Source organism: Corvus hawaiiensis, chromosome 6 (genome assembly GCF_020740725.1).
Source record: "Corvus hawaiiensis isolate bCorHaw1 chromosome 6, bCorHaw1.pri.cur, whole genome shotgun sequence".
In the NCBI taxonomy this organism is placed as follows: domain Eukaryota; kingdom Metazoa; phylum Chordata; class Aves; order Passeriformes; family Corvidae; genus Corvus; species Corvus hawaiiensis.
This window is the reverse complement of record NC_063218.1, coordinates 9,691,548-9,718,671: the sequence shown is the minus strand read 5'-3', so window position 1 is coordinate 9,718,671 and position 27,124 is coordinate 9,691,548. Positions and strand designations below refer to the sequence as shown.

The window sequence follows — 27,124 nt, the reverse complement described above, 5'->3', positions numbered from 1 at the left end:
AAAAAGGCTATTTCTTTAAATAGTAAACTGGGAAACGGTTTGGAGAGCCAATACCAAAAAGAAATTTCGAGTTCACACCAATATGAACAGGAATGTTGGACTTCTGCGGATCTTCCCAGGAATCACTGCTGCTGCTGTAAGTGTCACCACTTCATTTTGGAAATGAGTGAAATGATGCTCAAATAGATATAGGAAAGCTGCATTGTTTGGAGCAGTGATTGGGGTTTTGGAGGGAAGGGAAAGGATCTGTCTTCCAATAAACATTTTTTTAAATATCAGGACATTCAAAGACTATTTTCATATGCCATAAACGATTGATAAAAGCTTTTCAAATATCTTTTGTATGAATTGCCTGGGCTCTGGAACTTAAAATTAATTTCTTATCAGGGTTTATAAATAGGTCAAGTGTGGTTTTCTAGACAGGTGCAAGCTACAGTGACGAGGGAGATATTCTCCTGCTGCATATTGAGGCATATTAATAGGTATCTTGTCAAAAAATAGACAATATGGTGTGTGGAGTGTGATTATTTCTACAACTCATGCTTCTTTTTTAAGGTTCATTTTGTCTCACACTGATGGTTAACATGACCCTCAGCATTCATACAGAGCTGAAAATGAAAAGTGGGATTTTGCTGCTGAAAATGAGAAGTGGGATTTTTTTGCCTTTAGAAATTATTTTGCAGACTGTGATTTTAGGTAAATTAGTCTTTAAATTTTTGTCTAATATTAGTTCCATTAAATTGACAGGTCTTTTGTGGCTCTTGCTGTCTTAAATTGAATCCAGTAGTTTAAGCAGCACTCCCCAATTATATCACCATTCTTTTTAGGTGAATATGAACAGATGGAAATACAGAGGGGTGGTATATTTGCAATAAAACTCCAGCTGCATAGTTAGCCTCATGGGGGTTTACATTGCATATGGGGGCTTGCATTTAGCATATGTGATCAGTAAGGAAACGTCTAGATTGTTGAAAACACATCTTTCTAGGAAGAGAACTCTGCTAGGCATTCTCTTACAGTGAGGCACAATATCTACTTCAATATCAACTGGCTCAAAATATATTAGTGCCTCTGAGTTAAATCAATTCGGTTTTGGGTTAAAAAACTTCATGCTTCATTAGAATGTTCTTTCCTGAAAGGTGAAACACTCTGCCTCTTGGGCGGACGTTGGTTAGCAAAACTCTTTGCTAAAGCAGAAAAATCTGGGCAGGGGTGTGGAGTTCTAATCTCAGTTAATAATTCAACATTTATTTCATAAGTGTAAATGTACCTTTTTGTTGCACCAAAGAGTGGTGCAACAGTACAGCCTGTTAATTGCACTTAAACAGTAGCATCCTTTTTCACATCAGGTAATGACTGTACAAAACAGTTTATTTTAAAATCTAACCCTCTAGAAATTTTGAAGGAAGCCAGAGAGGGAAAGTCTCATGTTTTTAAAGCTTATTCTACAGTCTCAGTTATTGCAAAAGGGAAGCACAGAAGGGTGTGAGAAGACTATAAGGCATGAGAGCCTGTAAAACCATAGCAGGAATAGATCATTTTTAAAAATGCTGTGCCATATGTGGAAAATTTAAGGATGATTTAAACATACCTTTTGTCTCTCTTCCCTGTCTTGTTTTTAAACAGGTAAAAGCATTTCTTCAGCCTCCAATTGAGGGCATAGTACTGGAAACTTATGGAAGTGGCAATGCCCCAGACAAGAGAGAAGATTTGCTGGAAGAACTGAGGAGAGCAGCTGAACGCAAAGTGGTCATTCTGAACTGCACCCAGTGCTTACGTGGGGCTGTTAAAACTGTCTATGCAACAGGGCAGGTGAGGGGTGTGCAACTTCATTCTCCACTGCTGTGTAAAAGAAACATCCCACTCATACAACTTGATTGTAAACTTCCAGTAGTCCCAGCGTATAAATCCAGGTTTATTAACTGTAAAGTTGTTGCTCATGAAGTAACTACATCTGAAAAATCTTAAACTGGAAGCACTTAAACACATATCTGCAAAGAAGATCTTGTTACTCCTGGTCTGAATGGTCAAAACAGTCAGCTCAAATCCCAAATTAGCAACTGCTCACTCCTGTCATGTGCAGCACTCCAGGATACTTTGCATTAGATCCGTAGTATCTCTCTCAGAGGGATTCCATTGAGCTAAAATCTAGCTTAGTGGTCAGATGATCAAATAAAGTAGTATTTGATAGGATAACAGTTGCTTAGCTACAATGTAGGAGCATGAAGAAAGCCTGTAGATGCAAGCAATATCCAAATCCCTGTTCTTTATTTGACTGGAAGTACAATTGAATTCAGGGCGAGATTGGAGAACAGTATCTAAGGAATTGTCTGTATTGAAGAATGGAAATCAGTTTAGTTTAACCCATGAGGGTTGGCTTAAAGCAGGTTTTGTGTACATACCGTTACTATTCAGGGCATTTTATAGTGTGTTTCTCAGTTGTGTACCAAAACACGACATCACTGGGACTAATAAGAGCACAAAGCCATATAAGAATATGTGCTGCATGTGAGGGAAGCTAGTTTAACTGGCCTTTAGAAAAGGACCAGCCATTAAATACCCAAGAAGCACTACCAGAGGGTGACTCATCCCTCTGCATTGGACACCTGGTTTTGCTGGGAGCAACCACCTGTCTGGCAGAGCCAGCCTCTTTTTTGACAACATGGCAAACCTAAATACCCTGGTCTGGTGCTGAAACCTGCCTCTTTTAGCTTTGGTTTTGACACAGCTTTATATAATACTTGCACAAATTCTTTTTTGAGGAGAAAGAAAAGGAGATTGTAAGATTTTCTTTATACCTCCTTAGTATCCAAACTTCGTATTTTCTGATACAGGCAATTATTTGGATGTTGGTAAAACTGTTGCATAACTTAATGGAAATATTTTGAGAATTAGTGACTTTTGCAAAGATCCCATGCTCTGTAGCAAATACTGTAGGAATATGTGGATTATATAGAACAGCTCACTCAGAAAGAAGAAAGCAGTTAAGTCAACAAAAGACACCAAATTTATGTTTGAAAAACAACATGAAAACGAAGCCTAGGTTTTATGTGATCTTCTGCTTGAAATGAACTGCTAAAATGTGTGGAAATAAGAAAAAAACCCCTTTTTCTATGCTCTGGTTAAAAGATTCTCCAAGTAGGCACCTAAAATGGATTTTTGCACTCTGATCCAGGCTGTTGATACGCTGAATTGGAAGATTCCACTCAGGTCTTAGTGAACCACTTTAAGGCTGCGTGGAAACGTGTTCCCTTCTGGCTTCCATTTTTTATATGGGGTTTGTACTATGTTGCTTCAGCATCAGTGGTTGGAGGCTGTTTTCTTGGCATCTTTTGAGGAGAATGGTGAACAAGCCAAGTCCTATGGAATTACTTCATGCTTGTTCTTTCAGTGCCTTCTCCTTTTCGTAAGGAACTGCTCAGTGGAGGAAGTATCATAAGTGAATGCTGTAAAGTTGCTGTAATGTTAATTTTACTTTGATTTTTCTTTAAATGAAATATTTCAAAGGTCTTTGCACATGGCTGGGCCAGTTTTTACTCATTCGAGCTAGTCACATAGGTCACCTGAGTCCCTGGCTTCCCTTGAAGTGTTTGTTTTAATTAACTGAATGTCTGGCCTCTGATCCATCTACACAGTAGAAACTTATAATTGAGGGGACTTTAGGTACAGGAAGGAAGCTGGGAAATCCCTTCCTCCTCGTCTTTCACAAACCCACTGAAAAAGCCCTAACTGTTCTTTGGTTAGCTCTGCAGTACAGAAACTTTCTCACCTTTTCTGTACATGTTTTCCCATGGGACTTTAAAAAATGTTACTCTGAGTCTCTCGGAGGTGGTTAATGAGCTAATTAAGGCTCTGTATCTTGCTGAAAATATTAGTTAAGCCAGAGTAAGTTTTGAAGCTGAAGTTTGTATACAAGGTATTTAAAAGTAAAATGCAGTGTAAAGAACCTAGTTCAAGCTGCTTTACTGTGAGGCAACACGTTATGGCAAAGAAGGCGATCTGTGATTTGCCCAGATACAGTTTAGTGACAAGAGATCTGAAATCTCCTTTGTCTTTGTTATCTTGTACACTTACAAGGCTTGCTGATCATAGCAAAGATGCTTCTTCTTTTTGCTTTTGTTCAGACGGTTTATTTTTTTTAACTACCATAAAGATAAGTTAAACAGGTCATCTTTTTCAGTTGTTCTTGTCAGAACTGTGTAAATTACGTATTTTAGTTGTATCTTCTAAATCATACGCTGCTAGTGCAGCCTGAAAGAATCTGAAAGCACTCCCGCTGTGAGCACGCTGTAGTGCTGGAATTCATCCAAAGCAATGCCCCATAAAAGAATGGTAAATATGTCTGTGTGAGAACAGCCTACTTGGCAGTGTTCAAAATGCCACTAGGTTAAAACAGAGTAACTGCAGCTTTTCAATAAAGGGAATCTGACAACTCTGCAGATAGCTGATACGGACCTGTAACCTTTCCCTTTTAGCATAGTAAGCGACCGTGGCAAGCATTTGGTGGAATTCTTCTGTGTTATTGCATGAAAAGGAATTTAAAGTAAAAGTCATCTTTATTCAGATTGCTCTAGTATTTGCTTGGTATTTGATAACTGAAAGTACAAAAATTACAGTGGCAGTAGGAGGAGCAAGAGAGTGGAGGCTTGGCTGCACCCTGTATTCTGTGTAGTTACTCTTTCAAACACCTTCTCTGTATGTGCAGGTATTTCTGAATGCTATGCTAATTAGAATCATTATTCCTTTTTATTCAGACTCTTGCTGATGCTGGAGTAATTCCTGGAGGTGATATGACACCAGAGGCAGCCCTAACTAAACTGTCATACACACTCAGCAAGAGAGACCTTAGCTGGGAGGAGAAGAGGCAGGTAAATATTTCAGTGTGACCTTGAAAGACTTTAAGTTTCTCATCTACTGTGCTAACTTCTGTTTAACTTCATGCCTTGAGCTTCTCTCTTGCATTTAAAAGCAGTTGGTTCCAGAGCCGTAATGTGAACAGCCCGTGGTTTTTTTTCTTATGGAAAATACTATTAAGCAAACAAATGTATGAAGATTGGGAGAGAAAAGAATTCTCTGCATAAGTCAGGTGAAGACCATCACTGAGCCATAAAAATGCCGTGTTTAAATGGTAGTAGTCTAGCTTGGACACTTCTGTATTGAAAATTCTATGTGGAAATTCTTATGGGAGACAGAATCCCAGCCCTACTGAAGTCAGCAAAGATCTTGTCACTGATCTTAGTGTGGTGAAGATTTCATCCCAGACTCATTCACACAAATTAAATATTTATTCTGAAAATAAATATTGCCTACAGCCTCTTCCTTTATGGCATTATTCATAACAGTATTAGATTCTATTTCTCTAAGAGAGGATACACTTTATAATACATAAAAAGTAGAGGATTATTCTAGAGCCAGTTGTAACTGCTTTTAAAATCAGAGCCCTTTTAGCAATGTTCTGACTGTTCATTGGTTGCTTAATCAAGGCCTTTTTTCCTGCAAGTTACTTAGCTGTTTATCATGTTCCTTTTACACAAGGAGCATACAGCTATGAATTAGGGAACAGCAGTCTGCAGGAATGCATGAATTTCTGTGCCTTATGTAGTGAAATCTTAATCCTGACACTTTGGGAGATGACATCGTGATGAGTCATTCTCCAGACTTAACACTGTAGGCACATGTCTCTCATGATGGTGCTTTGGTTTTATTAAAACTATAACAAACCTGACCATTATTTCATGCTCCACATCTTCCAACCAGTAGCAGCTCTTGAGACAAACATATTTGAATACCTGTGATCCTAAGTGTGGTGGCTGGAAGTCCCACTTACCATGCTTAGACACAGTTTCAGCCTGCGAGCTTGCAGTTTGCTAAAGCCCTGGCTCTGAGAAATGGGAGGAGGAGCTGTGTGTGTCTTTGGTGAGGATGCCTGGAACATGCTCTGTGCAAGGACATGCCTGGCAGGCTACACAGTGCTGTGAGGAGCAGGGGTGTTGGATGTGTTTGTACATTTGCACTTCAGAAACCCCAGCTCAGCACTGATACCCCTTTGGCACACTCACTGACCCTGGAAGCCACCCGCACTAGCTTGTTGTTTTTAATGCAGGCTTTAATCTTCTTGCACAGAGGATTTTTTGACCTGGGACAGGAGAAACCTTCTCAGCTGGCTTCTTGCCTCAGTGTGTGAGTTAAAACTTAATTTGAGATCCAGTTTGCTGAGGTGAGATAGCTGACTTACTCAGGTGAGAATTTGATTATAAGGTGTTACAGGTACCATGTCACAAGATAATTCTGAATTTTCATGTGCTGCCCTTTGGATTGTGCTACACGGTTTTTGTGTGGTGATATGCTGGACCTCCTTTATATGGTTTGAAAAACAAAGTAACTTTTGCAATTTCTTTGAGTTATGCAGTATTGGTTTCCTCATTTGACTCATTGTACTGACCCACAAACAGTTCTGCTGGCACAACTAAGGGAACAGCATACTGCATTTCCTGGGCAGGAATGAGTTATAGAGACCAGGAGAAGAAGAAAGCCTGGAAATATGTCGTCTGTGGCAATATCTTCAGCTAAACATATCACCAAACAATAGTCTCCCAAGAGACAGAAGCTCTCCTGAAGCTGGCGTGGTTATTTTAGGATTCTCTTTCAACATGAAGAGCAAGGAATGTGCCCCCAGTCACATACAAATGTCTGGAGAGCTGGTAGGACTGAATAAGGCACGCAGGGCTTTGCACTGGGTGCATTTAGCACAGGTGCCAATTGCTAAGGTTACCTGTGTAAAGCAATGATCTCAATGTGTCAGATTCTAAAAGTGTGCCAAAGCAGTTGGTATCCTCAGTTGGTATGGGAGTCTTCCAGCAGACAGCTATGGTACTGTCAGCTCTTGGAGGGTGTTTTTTAATAAAGGGCATGCCTAGACATAAGTAAACCTGGGGCATTCCTCCTGCCAACATCACATCTGTTTCTTGCAAACTTTCACAATCCGGCTTTTTAAAATTCTAATTGAAATAACTATGTGCTTTATAGCTGCATCAGCAACCTTTCATGAAAGAGTGCCAGTATGTAAAATTGTCAGAATTGAGGAAACCAGTTGCTTTTTCTTGATGACTGGCTTCTATCTGTGTTCTCCAAGTTTCCCAGAATCTGTTTTTTAGAGTGTTTTCATTTCTTTATTGCCCTATTCAAGTACTTTGTACACATGAATTGGCTGACCTTTTTACATTTTGATTTTGGTTGTTTTTCCAGTTATATTGGAGGCACCCATCCTGCAAACTGTTACATGCCTGTTTGGGTACTGAATGACTGGTACTACTGTAGATTTTCTGCATTCAAAACTTGATCTATGTCCAAATTTCTACAGAATCAGGGCTGATGGAGCTGTTTGAAAACCCATGGAAATACATGACCGTCTACAGGCAGCACTGGGCTTTGTTTTGAGGTTTATGTACACAGTCTGTGTAGGAGTCCTGAGGTTTGTGAATGCTGGCAAAAGGCAGCATTTCAGAATATTCTGGTCTTAAGCCTCACTCTGCTCATTAGTCATTATCTTTGTGTTTTTGAGTAGGCTGCAGCTTACCCCACTAGGGAACTTTTGTCCACATATTCTAAAAATTGGGGTGTTATGTGCTTATTTTGGTTTTTTTTTTTTTGCTTTGGAAGAAAGTTTTGTTTGCCTGTCTCTCTCCTTCCTTTGTCTTTTAAAACGTGCAGTCTGCATGGGACAGTTACTGTTTCTTTAATCTTTTGTCTGCATTCAATTAGTTTCCATAATTCCTCCAAACAATTTTCTAACTTGATTCTAAGGTTTTTTTATTAGACTACCACCATATTTTTCCTCTGCTAACAAAGGGTTTGATTGCTTGCTTTTCAGATGCTGAGTGAGAATCTAAGAGGAGAAATGACTGTTGTACCCACAGGAGCCAAGATCTCTTTGAGAGATAGCAAGTTTATTCAAGTGATTGCCAAATCTCTAAGTATCAGCAGCAAGGAGGTATATACTTAAATATTTAAAATTAATATCATGTAAAGCTGTAAACTAAGTTAAATGAGCCTAGATTAAAGATGAACAGCAAAGCTGAAAGAAAATCGGAATATGGAGTTAGGGAGAAAGAACACAATGACAATCATATAACTAAAATATTTTTAATTAAAAACTTACTAACTTTTTTTCCCCTCCTTTTTGTAGCCCCATCTTGGGTTTATTTTCTTGGCTGGCTGGTTGCAATAACAAGCCTCAGACAGATGCTGTAATTCAGGGTATCAATGATATGAAGAAGTGCTTTGTATTTTTGTGGTCAAATGTATTGACAGTTTGGAGCAATCCAAATAATAATGGGTAAAACAGCTTAATTGTACATGCAGTCATAGAAGGCTGATACTAAGGAAGCATTAAACAAGTGTAATTTGTGGTGTTTAGTATTAGTCCCTCCCAATTAGAAAATATAATAGAAATATAAATTAGATAATACAGTACTGGTTGTACAGATGTTCCCTTTCCTCTTGAATTTGGTTAAGGGAAGATGGGATTTTTATTAACTAATGAATACTGAATGTATTCTTTAGTTCTTTAGTATGCATGAGGAATGGGAGAATATTCAGGGGGCCTACGAGGCTTGTCAGTGTAGGTTTGAAAGTACAGGTTACACAAATATCTGAGGAATCACATTAATAAAACTGATCCAGTCTTGGGGATAATGGACTATATGGTCTTTTCCAACTCCTACCAGTGCTGTTTCTCTTACTGTGCTGGTGTGTAGCTACGGCAGTACAGAGATGGCAATTAGTGTGTGCACCTTAAATGGTTTATAAAGATATCAGGTACTTGTAGTGTTGCCAGGGAGGAATATAAATCTTACGGATGTGAGACTGACAAAGTGTAAAACAAGCATGAGACTTCTTTCCTTCCAAGAACTAAATGCTACCATTTCTAAATATCCAAATGACTAATTTGGAAACTTTACATAAAAGCAAGGGCAGTGTTTTTACGACTTGGGTGTCAATCACATTAGAGGTGAGGCTGATATTAAATGTTTAATTTTATTTGTTTCTCAGGAGTTAGAAGCTGTACGAGATGCATTAATTCCACCTTTGGCTTGTGCTGCAGCGAAACTGGGTGACATAGATGCACTAAGAGCCATAGCAGAAATGGTAATGTAAAATGAACAGTGTGTACAAAACATTAATTTTTAAAAAGAGCTATAATTGATGTTAGGAAGCCATGCTCATGGAAAGTGACAACCTAAGTTTTAGAGTCAAGGTGCTATGACTGTTACAAGTGGTTTCTGGACTTCTTGGTCTTTGTCTTTCAGAACTGGTGTGCTCTTTTTCCTCTCTGGTTTTCAGCTGTTTACATTTTCTTTTGAACTGTGAAAATACGGGTAGATTAAAATGCAAGTTCATAGCTGCTAACTTTGGAACATTTTAAAATGATTTGTGCTGCTTTCTCTTCATTTAACTTTCTTTATGCATATTCATAGTATCCACCTTTTGGATGTAAATCTGTCAGGATTAAAAAAAAGAACTTGAAAATTATATTTAAGCAAAACACAGTGCGGTTCTAATTCAGGATTTCTGGCTCTCCTCAAAGCTCTAACTTCGGTTATACCTGAAGAAGAAACAGGCATTTCTCTGTCATATCTTTTTTTTCTTTCACCTCTTTGCCTTGGTTTACCCTACTATTGAGATTTTGGTAATGGGCCTCAAGAAAGGATAAATATATCTTGAAAGTAAGAATTAACTAAGACAAGAAAAATTAGCAGTCTGTGGGCACAAAGCTGCTGTATGGTGTGCTGTAATAAAGAGCATATCCCAGTGGGGAACATGCAGGAGGTGGAATAAATATCTTTATTGGCACTAAAACAATGCTGCAAGATTAAGTTTGACAAGCTTAACAATTTGGTGGCAGAATTATACATGCACTGTGTGACGTTTGCAACAACTTAATGTGCAGCCATTATCTTTTTGGCATGTGAAGAATATGTCTTTTTGTAGGGTGGAAACCTGAGCTGTGGCGACTACGATGGCCGAACTCCACTCCACATTGCAGCCTCTGAAGGGCATCTGCCCTTAGTTGAGTATTTGTTGACGTCTGGCGCGACTGTTTATGCCAGAGACAGATATGGATCTACCCCACTGATGAATGCAATCAAGTTCAGGTAACAATTTATGTACTGCTCTATATAAAGTTTATGAACCTTCTATCATTTTGGATTTCAAGCCCATCCATCCTTTGTCCTGGTCTTGTCTTGTCTCAGCAGTCATCTGTAAATTACAGCAGTTAAAATAACACATATCAGCTTATTTCAAAGGATGTGACTAGCCTAAATGAAAAGATTTTTTAAAATAATGTGGAATGAAAGCAAACAACTTGGTATGCATGCAGAATTTTAGCATAAGGTAATTATTGCTGTCCTCCTGCCAAGACTTTGTCCATAATTTCAAGGATCCACTCTTTATTCTGAAGCTTCCTTATAAAACAGAGCCAAACTGATCACTCTTTTTGACTGTCAGAAGTGAGAGTGCAGGACCATGGGCTGTCTGGTTTTTTTCTGCCCTTCCCTTTCTCATCAAGACCAGACTGTTTCAGTTGGCACAAAATATACCGGTAGGTTGACATGTTTTAATCTTCCCCTTCCACCAGTGCTTTCCTGAGTCTCTTGCTGGATGACTGGTTTTTTGATTTTTCCCTTCCACCCACTCATAATTATATGGGATGGTTGCATGGCTCTGCCTGCTTTGTGGATTTCCTCTTCCTGCTGTTATGAATGTCAGCAGTTCTTGAATGGTAGTCATGGACTTGCACTTTACTGGTCTCTTCCATGTTGTATAGTCCTAAGGAATGGCCATAATACAGAATATAAAAGTTATCAGTCATCAGAATTTAATTTTTTAAGATTTAGTTTGTGTAGCCTGGGGATTCATAGAGCCATTGGTCTTCCAGTGTGTTAGAAGCTGCACACCATAATCTCTCATTGTCTTTGATCCACTTTCAGCTCTGTATCTCATATTCAGTCTGTATTGAGAAAAGCCATTTTTTTTCTGTAAAGGAGCTTGGAGTGATTGAATTTTCATGGTCTTCATGGATGAATGTCCCCAAATATTCCTACAGCTTTCTAATGTTGACAGGTTCACCTGGTCTGTCAAGCTGGAGTCAGCTCCCTGGGAGGTCTGACAGTCCTAGATTACCATGAGCTGCAGGAATAACTTGAAGGCTTCTTCTGTCTGAAAGACCAGATGTAGAAAACTCCCCAGGCTCTCTGACTGTGAGACCTGGAGTCCAGCGTGGCCGCGCTGCGTTATTGCCATTCCTCCTCCATGGTCCCGAACGGCTTTGTGGCTGTTGCTTTACCTCATGAATATATAAGCTCTGCAGACTTAAAGCAAAAACAAGCCCAACAGCAAATCAAACAAATAACCTCGGAGATGAATAGAGGTGGCTCTGGTCCAAAGTGAGAAAATGCTAAAGCATTAGATACTATTAGATGTTTCTGCAAATCAGGCACCTACTTTTTTTACCACACCCATCTACCGCCTGAGGAATTTCACATGAGCTTGTTGTTTGGATTCCTTAGAATTGCCACTCCTATATTAGACTCCTACTATGACTCTTAAACTCTTTAAAACTGCACACCCATTTTGATGCAGGGAATTGTAAAAGGAAACTGCACCATAACCATTTTCAGTTTCTCTTTTTGTTTCTACTGTTGGAATGAGAGGAAGAGTTGACTTAGAACTAATCTCATAAATGTGTATTTATGATCTGCTGTGTGCTCATACTGCATTTCATACTGGTAAGCATATAAAGGAGAATGCTAAGGAGCAGACATCTGTATATGTGTGCAATTAGATACCCACTAAAAAGATTTCTGCTACACAAATATTTAAATTCTATTTATTAAACACTTGCAAGCTGAAAGTGAAGAGATTATCCTGATAGAAAGTGGCAGAGAGGAAAGAGGTGGGGGGGAAAACTGATGATAATGAGTAGTCAACGCCTGAAACTGTTTAATATTGTAACTCTCTCAATTTTACTGATCATTGCATCAGCTTAATCCCATTTTCTGAGAATTAATATTTGTTTAATTGGCATTTAACTGCAATACAGTATCCACTCATCTTAAAAATAGCTTTCTTCCAGTCTTTTTATGTTACATTTCTCAGTGGCTTGCCTTTTAACCAGCATGCAAACCTATATAATGATGACTGATTTCTCTCTTCCATTTAATAATTTGTAAAGATGATCAGGAGTTATGTCTCTTCATAAAAGCTTCTTAACATAGCACTGTCAAGTGATAGATCAGTGACTTGATTTATGTCAATAATAGTCTCTTAAATTTTTTGACTTGAAGTGACTCTTTCTTTGTTTCTTTCTAAACAAGAAATAAACTACTGCATTTCCGCTTTTTCATTTGTAACTCTGCAATTTGCCTGTAGTCTCACTCACTTTATGCATGAAGCTAAACAGACCACTGTTAATTTAGGCCAGTTGCTTGACATATCAAAATAAGTAGCATTCCTTTAATTTCTTACAGCACCCTCAAGGGATAATTCATTTTCAAAACAATAGAATAATATTCTTTTAATAATAGAAACTCTCTAAGTAGGAAAATGTCTTGAATAAAAATTGTGTATATTTTAAGTAGTAAAAGTGCTTCCATTTACTTGTAGAGCAGTGGTAAAAGGTTGAAAATGGGGAGTTGCTCATACAGTGCTGTGAGAACATCAGATTAGAGGTAGTAAAATTACCTCCCACGTAAATGTGAATTTAAATACTTGATATTTTGCAAGGTTACATTTACATTACTTCAGGAAATCTAAGGCAGAGAGAAAATCTAACCACCACTGACTCCAAAAAGCACACTGAAGCCTGTCTTACAGTGTTTGAGCATGAAATTCCCACTGATACCATGCAGAAAACCGAACAAGTGAAACTAAGCTGATCCTGCCATAACCATTCTGGTTGCTAGGGGAGCAAGCATGAAAAAGAATGAAGCAAGTCAAGTTTGGATATACATTACATCTGCATTTCTTTAAAGAGAGTTGGTGGAAGGTGTGCACCCTAAGGCCCCAATCCTGCAAACTCTTACATGTGTGTTAATTTCACATGTATGATTCATCCCTTTTGAAGTTGATTCACTTTTAATAAGTGTCTGCCAGGTGAGGGCCTGGGATGATAGGTACTGTACAGAATCTGGATTCCTGTGAATCCAGAGCCCTCATGAACTGGTAAGAGTGTGGATGTCTTTACCTGGAACTCAAACTTTGCTCATAGTGCTGAACATTGAAGACTGCACCATTTCAGATGTTTTGCTATTAATATATTAAAACATTAGTATATACTCAAGTTTTAATGTCCAGTGCTATCAACAATGGAACTTAGCAGGTAGGAGACACTAGAAACACCTTTTGTCTATTTGTTTTTTCCTTCAGAGAGGAATGAATAACTGATACTATCAAAAGGCTATCTCAAGTAACATATGCAGAATAATATTATTTCTACAGCCTGTGTCTGACCAAGAGCCACAGTTTGGTGACAGAACACACTAGGAAAAGGGAGGGTCAGGAACAGCTCACAGGTGACAATGCTTATCAGGTGGGGCTAGACTGGGCACAGAGCTGTGCAAGCCAGGGCTGACATGGGGATGTTGGCGTCCCTCTGCACCTTGAGCTTTGACTGTCCAGCAGTTCCTCTGCTCTTGTTTCGTGCTGTAACCTTAGAACAGGAGTTGTGTTTGAGCCATTCCCAAGAAGTTTGTGGCTCATGACATCACCTGAACTTCAGATCAGCTCAGCTGTAACCCTTATGAGGATTTTGTAAAGCCACAGGAGAGCAGCACTTCAAGAAACAATTTCTAAAGACAAATACCTCTCATGTGCCTAAGACATAACAGTATCAGAAAATTCACAGCCAGCCTCTTGAGATACGAATATTGCCCTTGTGGTAGGTACAAGACAGCAGAAGTGGTGCTCTGGAGAGGGCTTAAGTTTGTTCAGAATGTAGATGGCGTTTGGGTGCAAGTAGGAACAAGCTGCAGTGCAACTTGCCTCCCACATAGTTTCCATGTTGAGTGGTGGGAATGTCAGAGGTGGTCTGTTTGCTTTCTTGGACTGATCTGCACTTCATAGCCACAGCACTAAATCTGACACTTTTAAACTTTGCATTACTCTTTGTCCCTACTTTTCCTCTCCCTTGCCCTGTCTTTAACAAGCAGTAGTGCACAGCACTTCTTCCCACTGTACCAAGAAATGTGACTTTGAATGGCTCATCAGGACATTGTACTTCTGTTTAGAAATGCTTTACTTTAAGCATTTATTGTAAACACTATCAGTTACAATGCTTAAAAATTTAATTTATTTCAAGCCACTATTTTTTTTTCCTTGTTTAAATTTGCTGTATTAATTGAGTTGGGTAAATAATCCTGAATCTGTCTATACCAAAGATTTACAGAGTCCCACTCAGAGCAGTAATAGCTGTGTGGTGTGAGTGGGATGTGAAGGGCATTCTGGAGAGAATCTTCCTACCAGTAAGGAGTAAATAGTTACAACAGGAAGAGAAAACCTGGCTTTTTGCTGGTATCCAGAGATACAGACCTCATAGGGGGTCACATTGAGGGAAGATACCATACAACATTAAATGCTTTGCAGCCTTTTATCTTTTAGTGCTGTCCCATAGCAAAGCTTTTATTTTTAAAAAGTGCTCATTTCATGCTGTGATTTCCCATATAAGGTGGGAAATGAGGAATACTCCAGGGCAGTCCTTGGACAGTAAACAGACACTCCCCATGTTATGTTCAGTACCCAGTGAGAGTGAACAGACATGTTCTACATTAATCTATTTCAGGTCAAATTTCATTTCAGCTAATTACTGTTTGGCTTAAGACTAAGAATTAAAAAATTCATACATGTAGAATTCATCCTTCACCACAGATTGAAAAGTAGGAAACCATGCCATTATTTGCTGGCTCAAGGAGATGCTTGTGGATGATGAGCCACGTCATAAGGGACCCACCTGAGAAAATATTTTAGATAACTGAACAAACTTGAGGTATGTGCTGTTCCAGCAGTGCTTTGCTATGAAGCAAAGTAAGAATATATATTTTTTTTTGGCTGTCAATTGGAACAAAGTATAATTAAAAAAAAAAAAAAAAATCTGTCTCCTAGGGTCAATAACCTGTGTTTGGAAAAGCAAGGTGATTCCCACAGTATGTGTACAGTTCTTTAGTTAGTTGAGAAACTTAAGATCTTATATGAAACATATAAGCTTACAGAGGCTTTATATGGAAAACTGTAAAGTAACTTCTGATTGAAGACGGAGTTTCCTAAAAAGAAGCAGAGGGATTAGATAAGTAGTTTAGTCCAATTCAAAAAGGGAAAGGCCCATGGCTACCAACAACTGATTAAGCAGAAAGTGTATGGGAGCTTATATTTTTATTTTTAATTACTACAGATGATCTTTTAGGTAATGGGTTGGAAAAGCTCATATGTTTCCTGTTAAATTATAAGCCTACCTCTTTATTTTGAAGTGTTATAGTGTAGCAACTTAAAATAGGAATTATGAAACTATTCCTGATCTACTGGGTCATCATGCTTCTTCTGGAGCTTGATTTGTAAACGGTATCAGTTGTTTAGCAGAGGAGCACTCTGTTGCCTCCTTTTCAAACCTAGTTCTAAACCTTCCACTAGGTTAGTTATGAAAAATGTATTTTGCAGATTTTTTACTTGTCATGTTATTTTCTACCCACAACAGTACCTTTAGAGAGCAGCCTTTCCATAGAGTTTCTTGAGCATCTAACTAAGGTGTAGGTGTTGCCTGGTAGTGCTATTTGTCCCTTTATCTCAAAGGATAAAGGACAAGGAAAGACCTCCTAAAGTCTCCAGGTAGAAACAAATAATAAAGGTGTTGGGAGGAGGAAGTTAGGAAAAGATGTACATTTGACAGAGGTTCATAAGAATTCTTACCATCATTTTGAAGCCCTAAAAATCCGATGAGCTTCTCCATTAACATAAAGATTCATTGCTTATCTGCAAGACATAATGTTTTATTTAATTCTGATATATATGGGCATTGTATTCTCTAAAATACAGGAATGATGCTATGTAATAAATATTCTCCCTGTTTGCATGTATTTCAGTTACTAATATTTCTAGTGTTAAATTAACCTAGCACTAAGGTAAACATACTAAGAATTCTTGGAAGAGAAGGGTATGCATCCCTTTCATTTTTAGAGCTGAACGTAACACTTCCTTGGGCTTAGTGTGTGAATGAGTTTTTGAGAGAGAGGGAAGCTCTGTTTACTGCGTCTGTCACCTTGGAAAAGATTCATTGATTCTGTGATTGTGGAAAATAGAATGTAAGAACTTTCACTGACTGTTTGTGTATATGACAATGCTGGATTCAGGGGGGGGGAAAGCCCCTCCAGGTCAAGTCACTTTCTCTTTTTTTTTCTATTCTTTTCATAAAGGCACATACCAGTGATTAACTTGTTACGAGAAACAGGAGCGCACCTTTCAAGCCATGACTTGGAGGACGTTGGAACAATACTCTGCAGGTAAATGTGATACATGGTGAGGTGGCCCTAAAATGGTGTGGAGAGGCATGGTTTTTCAGAGGAGACTCAAAAATGGAGAGCTTTCAATAAACAGTTCGGTCCCTGGCACATGAGGTGGCTCTTTCTGTGCTAGATGAATAGTAAGGCAACAAGTGAAGTGATGAAATTAAGAATCAACTCTGTTTCAAAGCACCAATAACTCAAGAGAGTTCCAAAGTAGAGAGAATTGTGGGGATAAGTGAGCTGGAAGCAAATATATACCCCATTTTTTCCCAAAGTCTTTTACTGAGGAGTGGTGAAAAGAAGATGTTCAAGGTATGATTTTGTAACATCTCTCTTAAAAATAAAGCTGCACAAAATGCATCATTTTTATTGTTATAAAGTCCACTTTTCACTTATATTGGAATGGCTTCTACTGTAACTAGTGTATAGTATTGTTCTTAAAAATAACTAAATCAAATAGACAGATTTGATTTAGTTGTGAACAGCTGCTCACCATCACTATATTTAATTTTAAGAGGATATAATTCTCTTAGAGCTGGTTTGAATAAACTTGCTTTCAATATATAATGATGTGGATATGTATTATAAAAAGAAATAGATGTTAGATTTCATTTTTTCCACTACTGGTCCTGAATTACAAATTACTCTGAAAATTGTGAGAAGATTCATGTATATCTGAAAATTACTTGTAGTTTTTGCTTCATTTCCTCTTCTCTCTTTTGAAAAACAAACAAAAAACCCCTGAGTACTGACCTTTATATCAGGACTTGGCAGGAAACCATGAGACTTGCAGGGACCAGCCAGTGCTGTATAATGTCTACAAAACAAGGTCAAGGTAAAGCTTATGTGTGTTCTGTGTAGAGACTGGACTCTGTCCTTTGAATAATTCTGGAATTAAGGAACACTAGCTGGAGTGTTTCCATTGTCATAACATGCTCAGAGGAGACTGGGTCATAAGGCTTTTACCATGGAGTCAAAATGTGCACTTCCCAGGGCACTGTAAGTGATAGGACAGAGCTAAACCCTTGGTTTGTGCAGTTTCCCTCTGCCAAAAGGCAAGAGGAGTGGTTTAGGGAATGACATTCTTCTACAAATAAATTGGCCCCTTGCTTAGTCCTGGTGGCACATGCAGAACCAGTTTGGCTAGCTGACCGGGCAGTAATATGTCCAAAAAAAGAAGAAAAAATCAGGAAGAGAAAAAGGGTACTTCAAACAAAATAACAAAATGTGGTTCTCATGCAGTTTGTTACAGCTTTGTAGGGATCATTGTGCACCTGGATCTGCTTGAGGGGAGGATGCATAGCCTGTACCAGGAGCAGAACCAGGCAGAGGTCAGGCTTTGAGACAGTGCTGAAGTGGCTGTTCCTACCCTGCTCCTGCAGAGCTGAAGCTCTTCCTCTGCTCTGCTGTTTTAGAGGGCCTGGCATAGTCATTGCTAACAAAGTGGACTTACTCCACAGAGCATTATTCAGATACCTAAAAGTTACTAAATCTGAGGTGCTGGTGTTTGTCCTCTTGCCAAAATGTCTCTGATACTTCTCCAGTGTCCTCAGATGACCTTACTGATACACTCATTTTTCCAGCATGTTCTGGCTCATGTCTCTGTCCTCTCTCTTAACTCCTTATTTTAAGCTCTCTCTACAGGCACTGGCACCTGCATGGCAGTAAACATGTCCACATGGTCAGGCTGCTTGTAGAACCAGCTGTTTATAACATCTCCCCTCTGTCTAACTGGAGCTATTTTCCTGCATTTCTTCTATCTTTTAATGTGCCTTAAGCTGCAATTTCTACCAGTCCAAATTTGTCACCAAGGCAATTTGTCAAGCTCTTGTGGTTTAGAAGGATAAAGCTGCTTGCTTTCTGATAAGCTCTGTGTTCCTGCACTTAGCTAACTTAACTTTTCCTCCCATGCAATTCTCTCTGAATTAAATTATAAGTATGTTTTCCCTCTTTGCTACCGACCAATCCTCAAACAGACTGTTACGAAAGAACATAAATAGTGATTTTTGTGTTCTAATAGTCTCCTCAGCCTCCTTCTGTTTAGACTCATGATTTTAGAATAGAATAGAATAGTTCAGTTGGAAGATTATGGAGATAAAATGAAAATAAATGTGTTCCTTTGGCATTGGTGATGTTTGAGAGGGAAAGGAGTACCAGCCAGAACTGAGGGTTGGACTGTATCAGTGGGAACTCTTGTGTAGGAAGTGGAGATGCACATAGTTATTAAATCTTTCATGGTTTCATTTGCTGGTGTCTTTTTTTAAGTGAGAGGTGTTAGTCTGGTTTCAGAATCACTTTGTTGATGTTTGGTATCTGGTACATGGCTTTGTTTCAAAATGAGATCTCAGTGTTAGTAATCTGTTAAAAATGTCAGAATATCTTCTTGTATTGCAGTAGTATTGTCATCTGTCTGAAAAACCAAACCACGATGAGATAAATTGGGACACTCAGACTTACTCTGAAAGCTTCTGGAGTTAGTAAACAGTTGATTTGTGGAGTTTTTTTTTAAAGGAAAAAAGCTTGTATAGAGGTACTTCAAGTCTGTACTTCACAGAATTAAACAGGGGCATAAAGCCAAAACAGCTTACTTTTTCATATTCTTAGACTTCATAAAATGATATGATATGATATAGAGGGATGCAGCCTTTCAAAATCACCACCTTTCAGAATAAGATGCCTCTTCAACTTAACATAAACAGGGGGTAAGGCTGGGGAAGGAAGAATAAATATGCCTCTGCAGGAATTAGGACCAAGCTTCTACTGCCTGCTGTCTTTCAAAGAAGTCTGTCTGTCTCAGCTGAGAGAGATGCGGAGATACAAGCTAAGAACTCCCAAATGTGTTCAGGACAGAGCAAACCATGCCTTGTGCTGGACTTCTTCTTTTTTCTTTTTTTTAGGATCTTCATCTTAAAACAAAAAGAAGAAAAAAAATTTTCTCTTCTGTCCAGGTGATGACACACCTGAAAAAAAGAAAGTCTCTCCTGATTACTTCATATAGACACTGAAAAGGGAGAATTGCTGATAAAGCACAGCTTTGTGTCCCTGGGAAAGATGAAATCCTAGTACATGAGGAGGCAGGAGGGAGCTCCAATGTGTCATTTCACTTTACTTTTTACTTCCCAAATATACAACTGCATTGGCCCTTGTCCTTATAAACCTTCTGAGACCTGACAAGCTTTGCTCCTGGTCCCCTGAGAGTAACAGAGCACCCCTTAAATTGCAGCTTGATGTTGGTGTGGTGGGAGACACAGAGAGCACTGTCACTATTATTGGTATCTTAGCTCTGTCATCATCATGGCTACATTAGCTCTGCTGAAACTGTGAACTGAATACATAATATTTTTTTCTGAATGCAAAAGTACTGATAGGCAGGATGCCTGGGATTATCTGCTGTCAAAGGTATCAGGGTTTACTAAAATGAGTTAGATAGTTCTTTATCAACAAAGCAGGTTTTCAACATTCTGTTAAGTGTATACTGAAGCTATCTTTATTCCATTTCATTATATAAAAGTGATGGACTCACTGCTTAGAGGTTGCACTTGTAGTAGGAATTGGTGGCATAAATACATTTGAGACAAATACAGAGCAATGGTCCCAATAGTGTAAATTGAGAGGTCCCTGTATATATTTGAGTATATCAAGTACAGTTACTGTGTGTAAAGGAAATACAAATGTGTACAGCTTGACTAGGGGAATCTGGAATTGGAGAAAATGTTTTGTGGTGCTCTTGATGATAATCAATCTAGTAAATAGTAGGTATCTTCTATTTAGAGTGGTATCTAAATTTTCTCAGAAGCTACATCACCTTTTGTTCTCTGGGAACACTACCCATAGAATAAAGTTCTCACTTGATTGGTAAATGGCTGCTGCAAAATTGAAGATACTTCTGTGTATTTGGACTGCTCTAATGTCACGGAAGGAGACCACTTCGCAGTTTTGACCTCTGCAGTGAGGGTTAAATTGCTCTTTCTGAATAGGTGCTGTTAGGCAGTTAATTTTCAAGTGCAGCAGTCCTTGTTTGTTGCTTACAGAGATGTAGCTGAGGTGCCCTGGGTGTGTGTAGGTTGGTAATATTTCTGAAAATCTTTGACCAAAGTGGTTTCTGCTTTGCACATGGCTGAACGTTGAGATTCTGTTTGGCAAATACAGTGCTCTCCTGTCCAGTGCTGGTGATGCTCATAACTCTCTAGGTAGGCTTTTTGTTTGTTCCTTAGCCTGTGACCTTACAGTGTTAACAGCAAGAGACTAGCCTTTGTAAACAAAGATAATTCATATGTTCCAGAAGTGGCTGCTAAGCGATTTCTTTGCTTTACTAATGCTTACACTTTTTCTTTACTAATGCTCATTCCTTTCCTGCAGTTTCCTTACCAACCTCCCACTGAGCTTCCTGTTGGACCTCCTCTGCCTTCCTCTGTTTCCTTATTGCTTCTGAGGGGCCTTTTTTCTTTGTGATGGCAGTTTTCATTCATGATTTATTGATCCTTTCCTTCATGATGCCAGACTGAAGCGCCGTTAAACCTCTTAGTACCCCACTACCACTTCCCTGTCCCCCAAAGGCCTCAGCTGTAGGTCACCTGGGGGTTGTATGGAGGAACACAGACAGAGACAATCTGCTTTCCCTTTTTGTGCCCAGCCTCTGGGACTGCTGCAATTAAAGGCTTCCACTCCCCTGAAAACATATTTTCAGGTACTTAAGCGATTTAATCAACAACAGAAGTGATTTCCACCTAGCAGAGAAGTGAATGTTGCAGCCCTGCTGTCATGGTTTCTTCCATGAGTTTACCTGACTACCCCTTGTATCTTTGAGCCTTCTCCACTCTTCACCAGGTCTGCATGGCTTGGTCATCACCCCCAGGAGCTCATCACCATCTCCATCCCTGCTGCCAGCACAGTGCCTGTCACCCACAGCAAGCTCTCGTTAAGGCAGCAAACTCTGAACTTAATAATGTTGGGGAGAGTTCCCCCTCTCTTAATGAGATTCAACCTCACTTGAAGATTATCAGCAGGGTTCTGCTGAAACAATCTGCAAGCTCACGGCAAGCTCAGGTCTGAAGCTTCACAGATGCTGCTATCCTGAGAAGACTGAAGGTCATCCTCCCAACCTTCCCATCAGTTCAGCCTGTCTTCAGGCTTGGTACAGACTGGCATGATTTTGCAAATATACAGGCTCTTAGCTCTTTTGCCAAAATGAGAGTTAAAAATAAACCTTAAGTATTGTGGATGGGACTACCAGAAAATGTGCAAAAAAATAATCTGGTGTGCGTTCCTCTGGAAACTTTAACTCACTTGTTTGTATAGGACTCATTCAGATCCTCCCTATTGCTTGTAACATGTGGCAGAGAGAGGTCATCTTTAAAAAGCTTTTTTTCTTTTTTTGCTTACTGCCCATTTAAATCCTACAAATTGTTTTATAAAACAAATATAGCTGTGTTACTGTCCAAATAATATCACATAAATATACTTAATGTCATAACTACTGATAGCAAACCCAGTTATGCAAACTTGTGAAGGGGGTTTCTTTGTGGTGTTAAGTACGTCCCATGGGTTGCTGGTACATCTGCTTGTGCTCTCACTCAGCTGCATCTTGATTTAGCCATTGCCCTCCCCCCAACTCATTTCATGAGATAAATATTGTGTTGTGAAATATGAAACTGCGTGACTTTTTTTTTCCCCTTTGGTCATAGTCACACCCACTATGTGAAACTAGCCTGTTGTAAGTACTTATAGCACAGCCCTATTAATTTAAGGAACTCATTCATCAAGCTGTGTTGCTTGCTCAGCTATTCAAAGCTGTTGTAATAGTGTTCCTTACCTCTCTACCCTGGCAGCCATGTTGAGCCTGGTTCAGCTTTTGCCTGCTGAGCTCATTGACAGGATCCAGGAACTCCCTGAAATTAACTGAAAGATTTAGAACCAATATTAATTATTCTTTTCCAAGCCTTACAGCTAGAGGCGATATGGATGGGCTGTACGCCTGGTACCTGGCTGGTGCAGACCTGGAGCAAACTGGTTATGATGGCAGGAATCCCCTACAAGTAGTAAGTGTCCATACAGCTGTGCTCCCTTGGTGTGCTAGCTGAGTAATAACACATGCTCTTGGATAATATTAATTTCGGAAAAATACATGTTGCATCGTGGACTCTAAACTGGATTAGAATTTGTTACAAACGCAAATCTGGTGCTGTTGTGAAGTAATAAATAGTTGGAGTGAGAATTTTCTCATCTATGTTAGAGGAATTAAAATTTAAATTGGATTTTAATTATTTTGTGGTAACATAGTCTTAATTCCCACAAGTGAGCATTTGCATGTCCTGGTGCACAGGATGGCAGGATTTATTCATGTTTCTACTTACAGGCAGAGGCTACAGGACAGAAGGAGGTTCTTGACTTCCTTAGACAAAAGCAGTAAGAAAGGTAAGATTTCATTTTCAAATGCTGGAGTGCTGAAATGTATGATCAGCACAGGTATGAATAGAGATCCTGTATTTAAGCCCTGGTTCACCCTGGGACATCTGGCTTCAACTGCTGTCCCTGTCTTGGTTTCTGATTTGACTCTGAATACTTTAATCCTTCTTTGTAGAGTGGGGCTAATGTTTATTACTATTTCTGCCTGGACCTGGAAGTGCTTTTTTGTGCGTTCCACAGTGTAGTTCTGAACTTGGGAGTGTAAGAGCTACTAAAAGAAAACCACCGAGGGCAACAATGTGATGTTCCATTGGCCTGTTGCAATAAATTGCTCCTCTGTCTTGCCTGCATTGGAGAGGAAATGCCTTTTATCGGGCACGTTGGCCAGGCCTGGCTCTCAGGGTGCCGTGCCCCCAGCACAGGAGCATTCCCTTCCCCAGGACAGCTGCGTAGTCACCACAGCCATTCAGGAGGGGCCACTGTGCCACCTGCAGCATTTCCACCTGCCCTCTCCTTCTGGCTTTCAATGAAGCACCCTACACCAGAAATCTCCTGGTGTAATATAGTCAGCCACCATGGGAGACGTGTGGCTGATTCGTCACAGACCGGAGTTAGTTGTACTCCACACATGGACTGCAGAAACCTCTGTGACAGAGAGCTCTGCCCAGGGGCTGCTTCAGCTCTGGGCATAGGACAGGGCAGTGTCATGGCCCCCCTCTTCCTCAGGCCACAGAGGCAGCTGCCTGGGTGTCCCTGACATGAATCCCTTCTGTGCTGCCATCGTCCAAGGTGTGTTTCCCTGGCCCTGTGCGTGTGAGGCACGTGTGCGCCTCATGTTCTGAGCATTGGATCTGACAAGTTTCTCTACAGGGAACTTGTTTGGGCATTTGACCTTCTCCAGTGCTGTGCTGTAACTGGAAGCATTTGAAACACTTGCCTTTCATTTCTCAGAGCTCCTTTCTGATGCAACACAATATATTGGCAAGTCTAATCCCAATTTAAATATTGGGAGGAGATGATCTCCTTTATTTATTAAAACTAGCACAAAATGTAGTTAAAGGTTTTGCTGCATCGATGGTTATCTGGCCACTTGTGTTTCCCATTTGAGAGATGTTAGTGGGGACTGCAGTTGGATTGATTCACTCTAGACTGGTTTAAATGAACGAAGGACACAATCAGGCAGATTTTTTTGCTTTCCTTCAAAGTTTTGGGGTTTTCTTTGATTTTACCTGATGTAGAAGGATTAGATACAATCACAGTCTTGAGCATTTAAATGGAAGTTTTCCAGTGGTCAGGATGGCAATGCTAAAATACCTTTAGAATGTGAGTTATGCTGCAAAGGGATTTCCATTTTTATTGAAATAGGTCTGCAAAAATTGCTTTTCTTTTTTAAGTGGGGAGTGAGTGTGTTAAATCCTCAAGTTGTCCATGGATCACCTCATAATTCCTTTGGACTGAGCCATCAATAGTGTAGGCGGTCTGAAGGAAGTCTTCAGCACCGCGTGAGAACTGGCTTGGCAGGCTACAGGGTAATCTGTTCTCAGGAAGGTTTTGGATACTGCCTAGTTCTAAACATCATTTTCTCTTTCTCCAGAGGCTGTAGAAGATGGTCACTCCTCATCAGGAATACCAGCTTGAAACATTCATGGTGTTAAGCCATTATGGCTTAACAGGAACAATGGTAGTGCTGCTTGGGGCATACAGGAAAGCTACAGCTTAGAAAGATTCTTTATTTAAGATCACATTGATTATCTAAAAATTATTGGCTGCCTTTATTTTTTAATCACTTTTTGGAAAGAAATGCTTCTAAACAAGTGAGGCTGTTCTGTTACAAGTTCTGATTTTAAAGAGGCCTTTTGAATGTTCTTGCATTAAACCACTGAGGACAGTATTGCAGGCATAGCAAATGGAAATGCTGTGGTGAATTCATACCAAGGAAAAACAGTGGATTGTGCATTTCTGGGTTTCAACTAATAAAATCTCTGAGGAACAATGTTGATTTCACTTGGTCTGTTTTTTTGCAATGACTTTTATCACTCCAGTTGCAATTAGAGCAATTGTGAGTGTCAGTGCAAACAATTGAATCAGTCATGGGCATCTGCCTGCAGTTGTGTACTAATCTTCACCAATGTGTCACTATAAACCCTCACTTGAAATGAGTAGGAGGCAGATGCCATAAAGCATGTTTGTGGGACTGCCTGAGTGAATTGATTGTTTTGTTTCTAATAGCATCTTTCCCACATCCTGACCGGAATATAATCAAGATTGCTACATGCTAGACACGTAATTCTTTGGACTGTAAATGGGATCTCAGTATTAACAGACTCCGAGTTTAAAGTACCAACACTTTCAGACTAAAGAAAGAAGGCAATATGTATCTTTACAGCTGTGTCTGCCCTAGAATATGTAAATGGAGGGAATACTTCAGGCAAATGCATACATTGGAGATGGCAACTTTTAATTTCACCTACAGCTTCTGCAGTACTCTGTGGATTTTCTATCTGCTGCATCTGAAGGGAATCTTTGAAATGCAGATAGTTTTTTCTTTTTCCTCTTTATACTACTCAAACTTCCCACAGCTATTCTTATCATGGAGAAAAGCTGCAAGGACTACTTGCTGAGCCTGCTAGTATTAAAAGATTCCCAAGGTATACTGCAAATCAGATCACACTAAAACAAGGGAACTGTGCACGTAGTCTGAGAAAATGCTGTATACACTGCAGTTCAAAACAAAACCATAAAAATGCCTGATTAATGTGAACAGTTGTGCACGTCTTCACTATGGTCACAAAAATTACAACTATGCTGTCTCATTATTAAATTATTGATATTACATAGCAATGAACATGCTTTAGATTGAGTAAAGTGAATACAGAATTAAGTAAATGAGATCTACCATCAAAAATCAGGCATCAAATTTGTCATGTTTTTTGGTGTCTTATCTGTAAATACTTGATGATGTATGTAGCAAATGTTTGTGAAAATTTTTTCAATCAGGAGTAAAATCATGCACAGACTCTTCTTCCTATGGTGTTCAGAATTATCTTGCCTCATTAATAGTCTGTGTTGATGCACTGAACCAGGCAATCCCTATATAATCTTCTTTACAAGTGACTTTCTTGGCATTGTAATATTTTCTCTTTTTTAATTATTCTCAGATGTCATAATTTGTTCACAACAGCACCCATTCTTTATTTCTGTGCCAAAATGATTGACTGCAGCATAGACAGAGGCATCAATATTTTCTTCAGACTTTTCAATAAAGGCTCATCTGATCTACAGAAAACTTTCTAAACAATAACTTCTTATATTTCTAAAATACAATATCCATCTAAAGTACAAAACATACTTTTTCTTTTAAACAAAAAATTATATTCTGGTTTGAACTACTGAACTAATAGGTCTCAACAGTAAAACTGAAGGAGAGGGAAGAAAATAGCCAACTATTTTGGTCCTGCATAAAAGCCAGCTAAAGACATGAAGGACAACATTCTGAGATGTGATCCAGGAAGCAGTTTTAGTTAGAAGCTCATAAAGCTAAAATAAAATGGTTTGGGTCGTTTTACGGTAAGAATAAAGCAGTATTAGCTTCTTTCTGATAAACCTTTACAGAAGTATAGATCCTATTAATATTTCATCTTGCCTGAGATAGTGTTCCTGCAACTTTCTAGAAAATCTGTGATTTGCCTTATAAATAGGCCAGTGTGTTTTAATGACAGACATATGAATGCAAATTTAGTATTTATCTGAGGAAGAACTGGATCTCTTTTATGTATGTTAGAATTTCATTCAGGAACTGTTAACAGTCTACAGGTGTTAAGAGAAACTCTGTATAGGGTGCTGTGGCAAGAATCACCCAACCAAGGCCAGAAACTTCAGCTCTTGACTCAGTGTTGGAGATGAACTTCAGTAACTCTTTGGAGATCCTGTGTTGTCTTGTTCGTCTACTACACCCTTTGCTTCATGCTGGTGATTTAATAATCATAATTATACTCTCTGTGATAACTCCCAGTCTTATGATGAATCTATTCGTGTGTAGTAACCCTTAAGTTTTGCATAGTTATTGCTCAAAAGTAAAATCTAAATATTAGTAAGGAATAAAATAGTTCCTATTTGTTTCTATCTATTTGTTTCAGTAAATGTAAGCAGCAGAATGTCTTTCATTAGCA

At 39.1% G+C, this 27,124-nt stretch overlaps 1 protein-coding gene across 2 annotated transcripts in view; it reads left to right on the top strand.

The window, feature by feature from the left end:
• Positions 1–24,948, top strand: part of ASPG (asparaginase) — a 44,549-nt gene extending 19,601 nt beyond the window's left edge. For both annotated transcript variants that reach the window (XM_048307690.1, XM_048307691.1), the window contains exons 7-16: positions 24–136; positions 1,627–1,812; positions 4,755–4,868; positions 7,871–7,990; positions 9,052–9,147; positions 9,991–10,154; positions 16,461–16,547; positions 22,489–22,588; positions 22,906–22,964; positions 24,550–24,948. In XM_048307690.1, the coding sequence (XP_048163647.1) occupies positions 24–136; positions 1,627–1,812; positions 4,755–4,868; positions 7,871–7,990; positions 9,052–9,147; positions 9,991–10,154; positions 16,461–16,547; positions 22,489–22,588; positions 22,906–22,959 (1,034 nt within the window). In that variant the 3' untranslated portion in view covers positions 22,960–22,964; positions 24,550–24,948. The remainder of the gene's footprint in view (positions 1–23; positions 137–1,626; positions 1,813–4,754; positions 4,869–7,870; positions 7,991–9,051; positions 9,148–9,990; positions 10,155–16,460; positions 16,548–22,488; positions 22,589–22,905; positions 22,965–24,549) is intronic.
• The last annotated feature ends 2,176 nt before the right edge of the window (positions 24,949–27,124 follow it).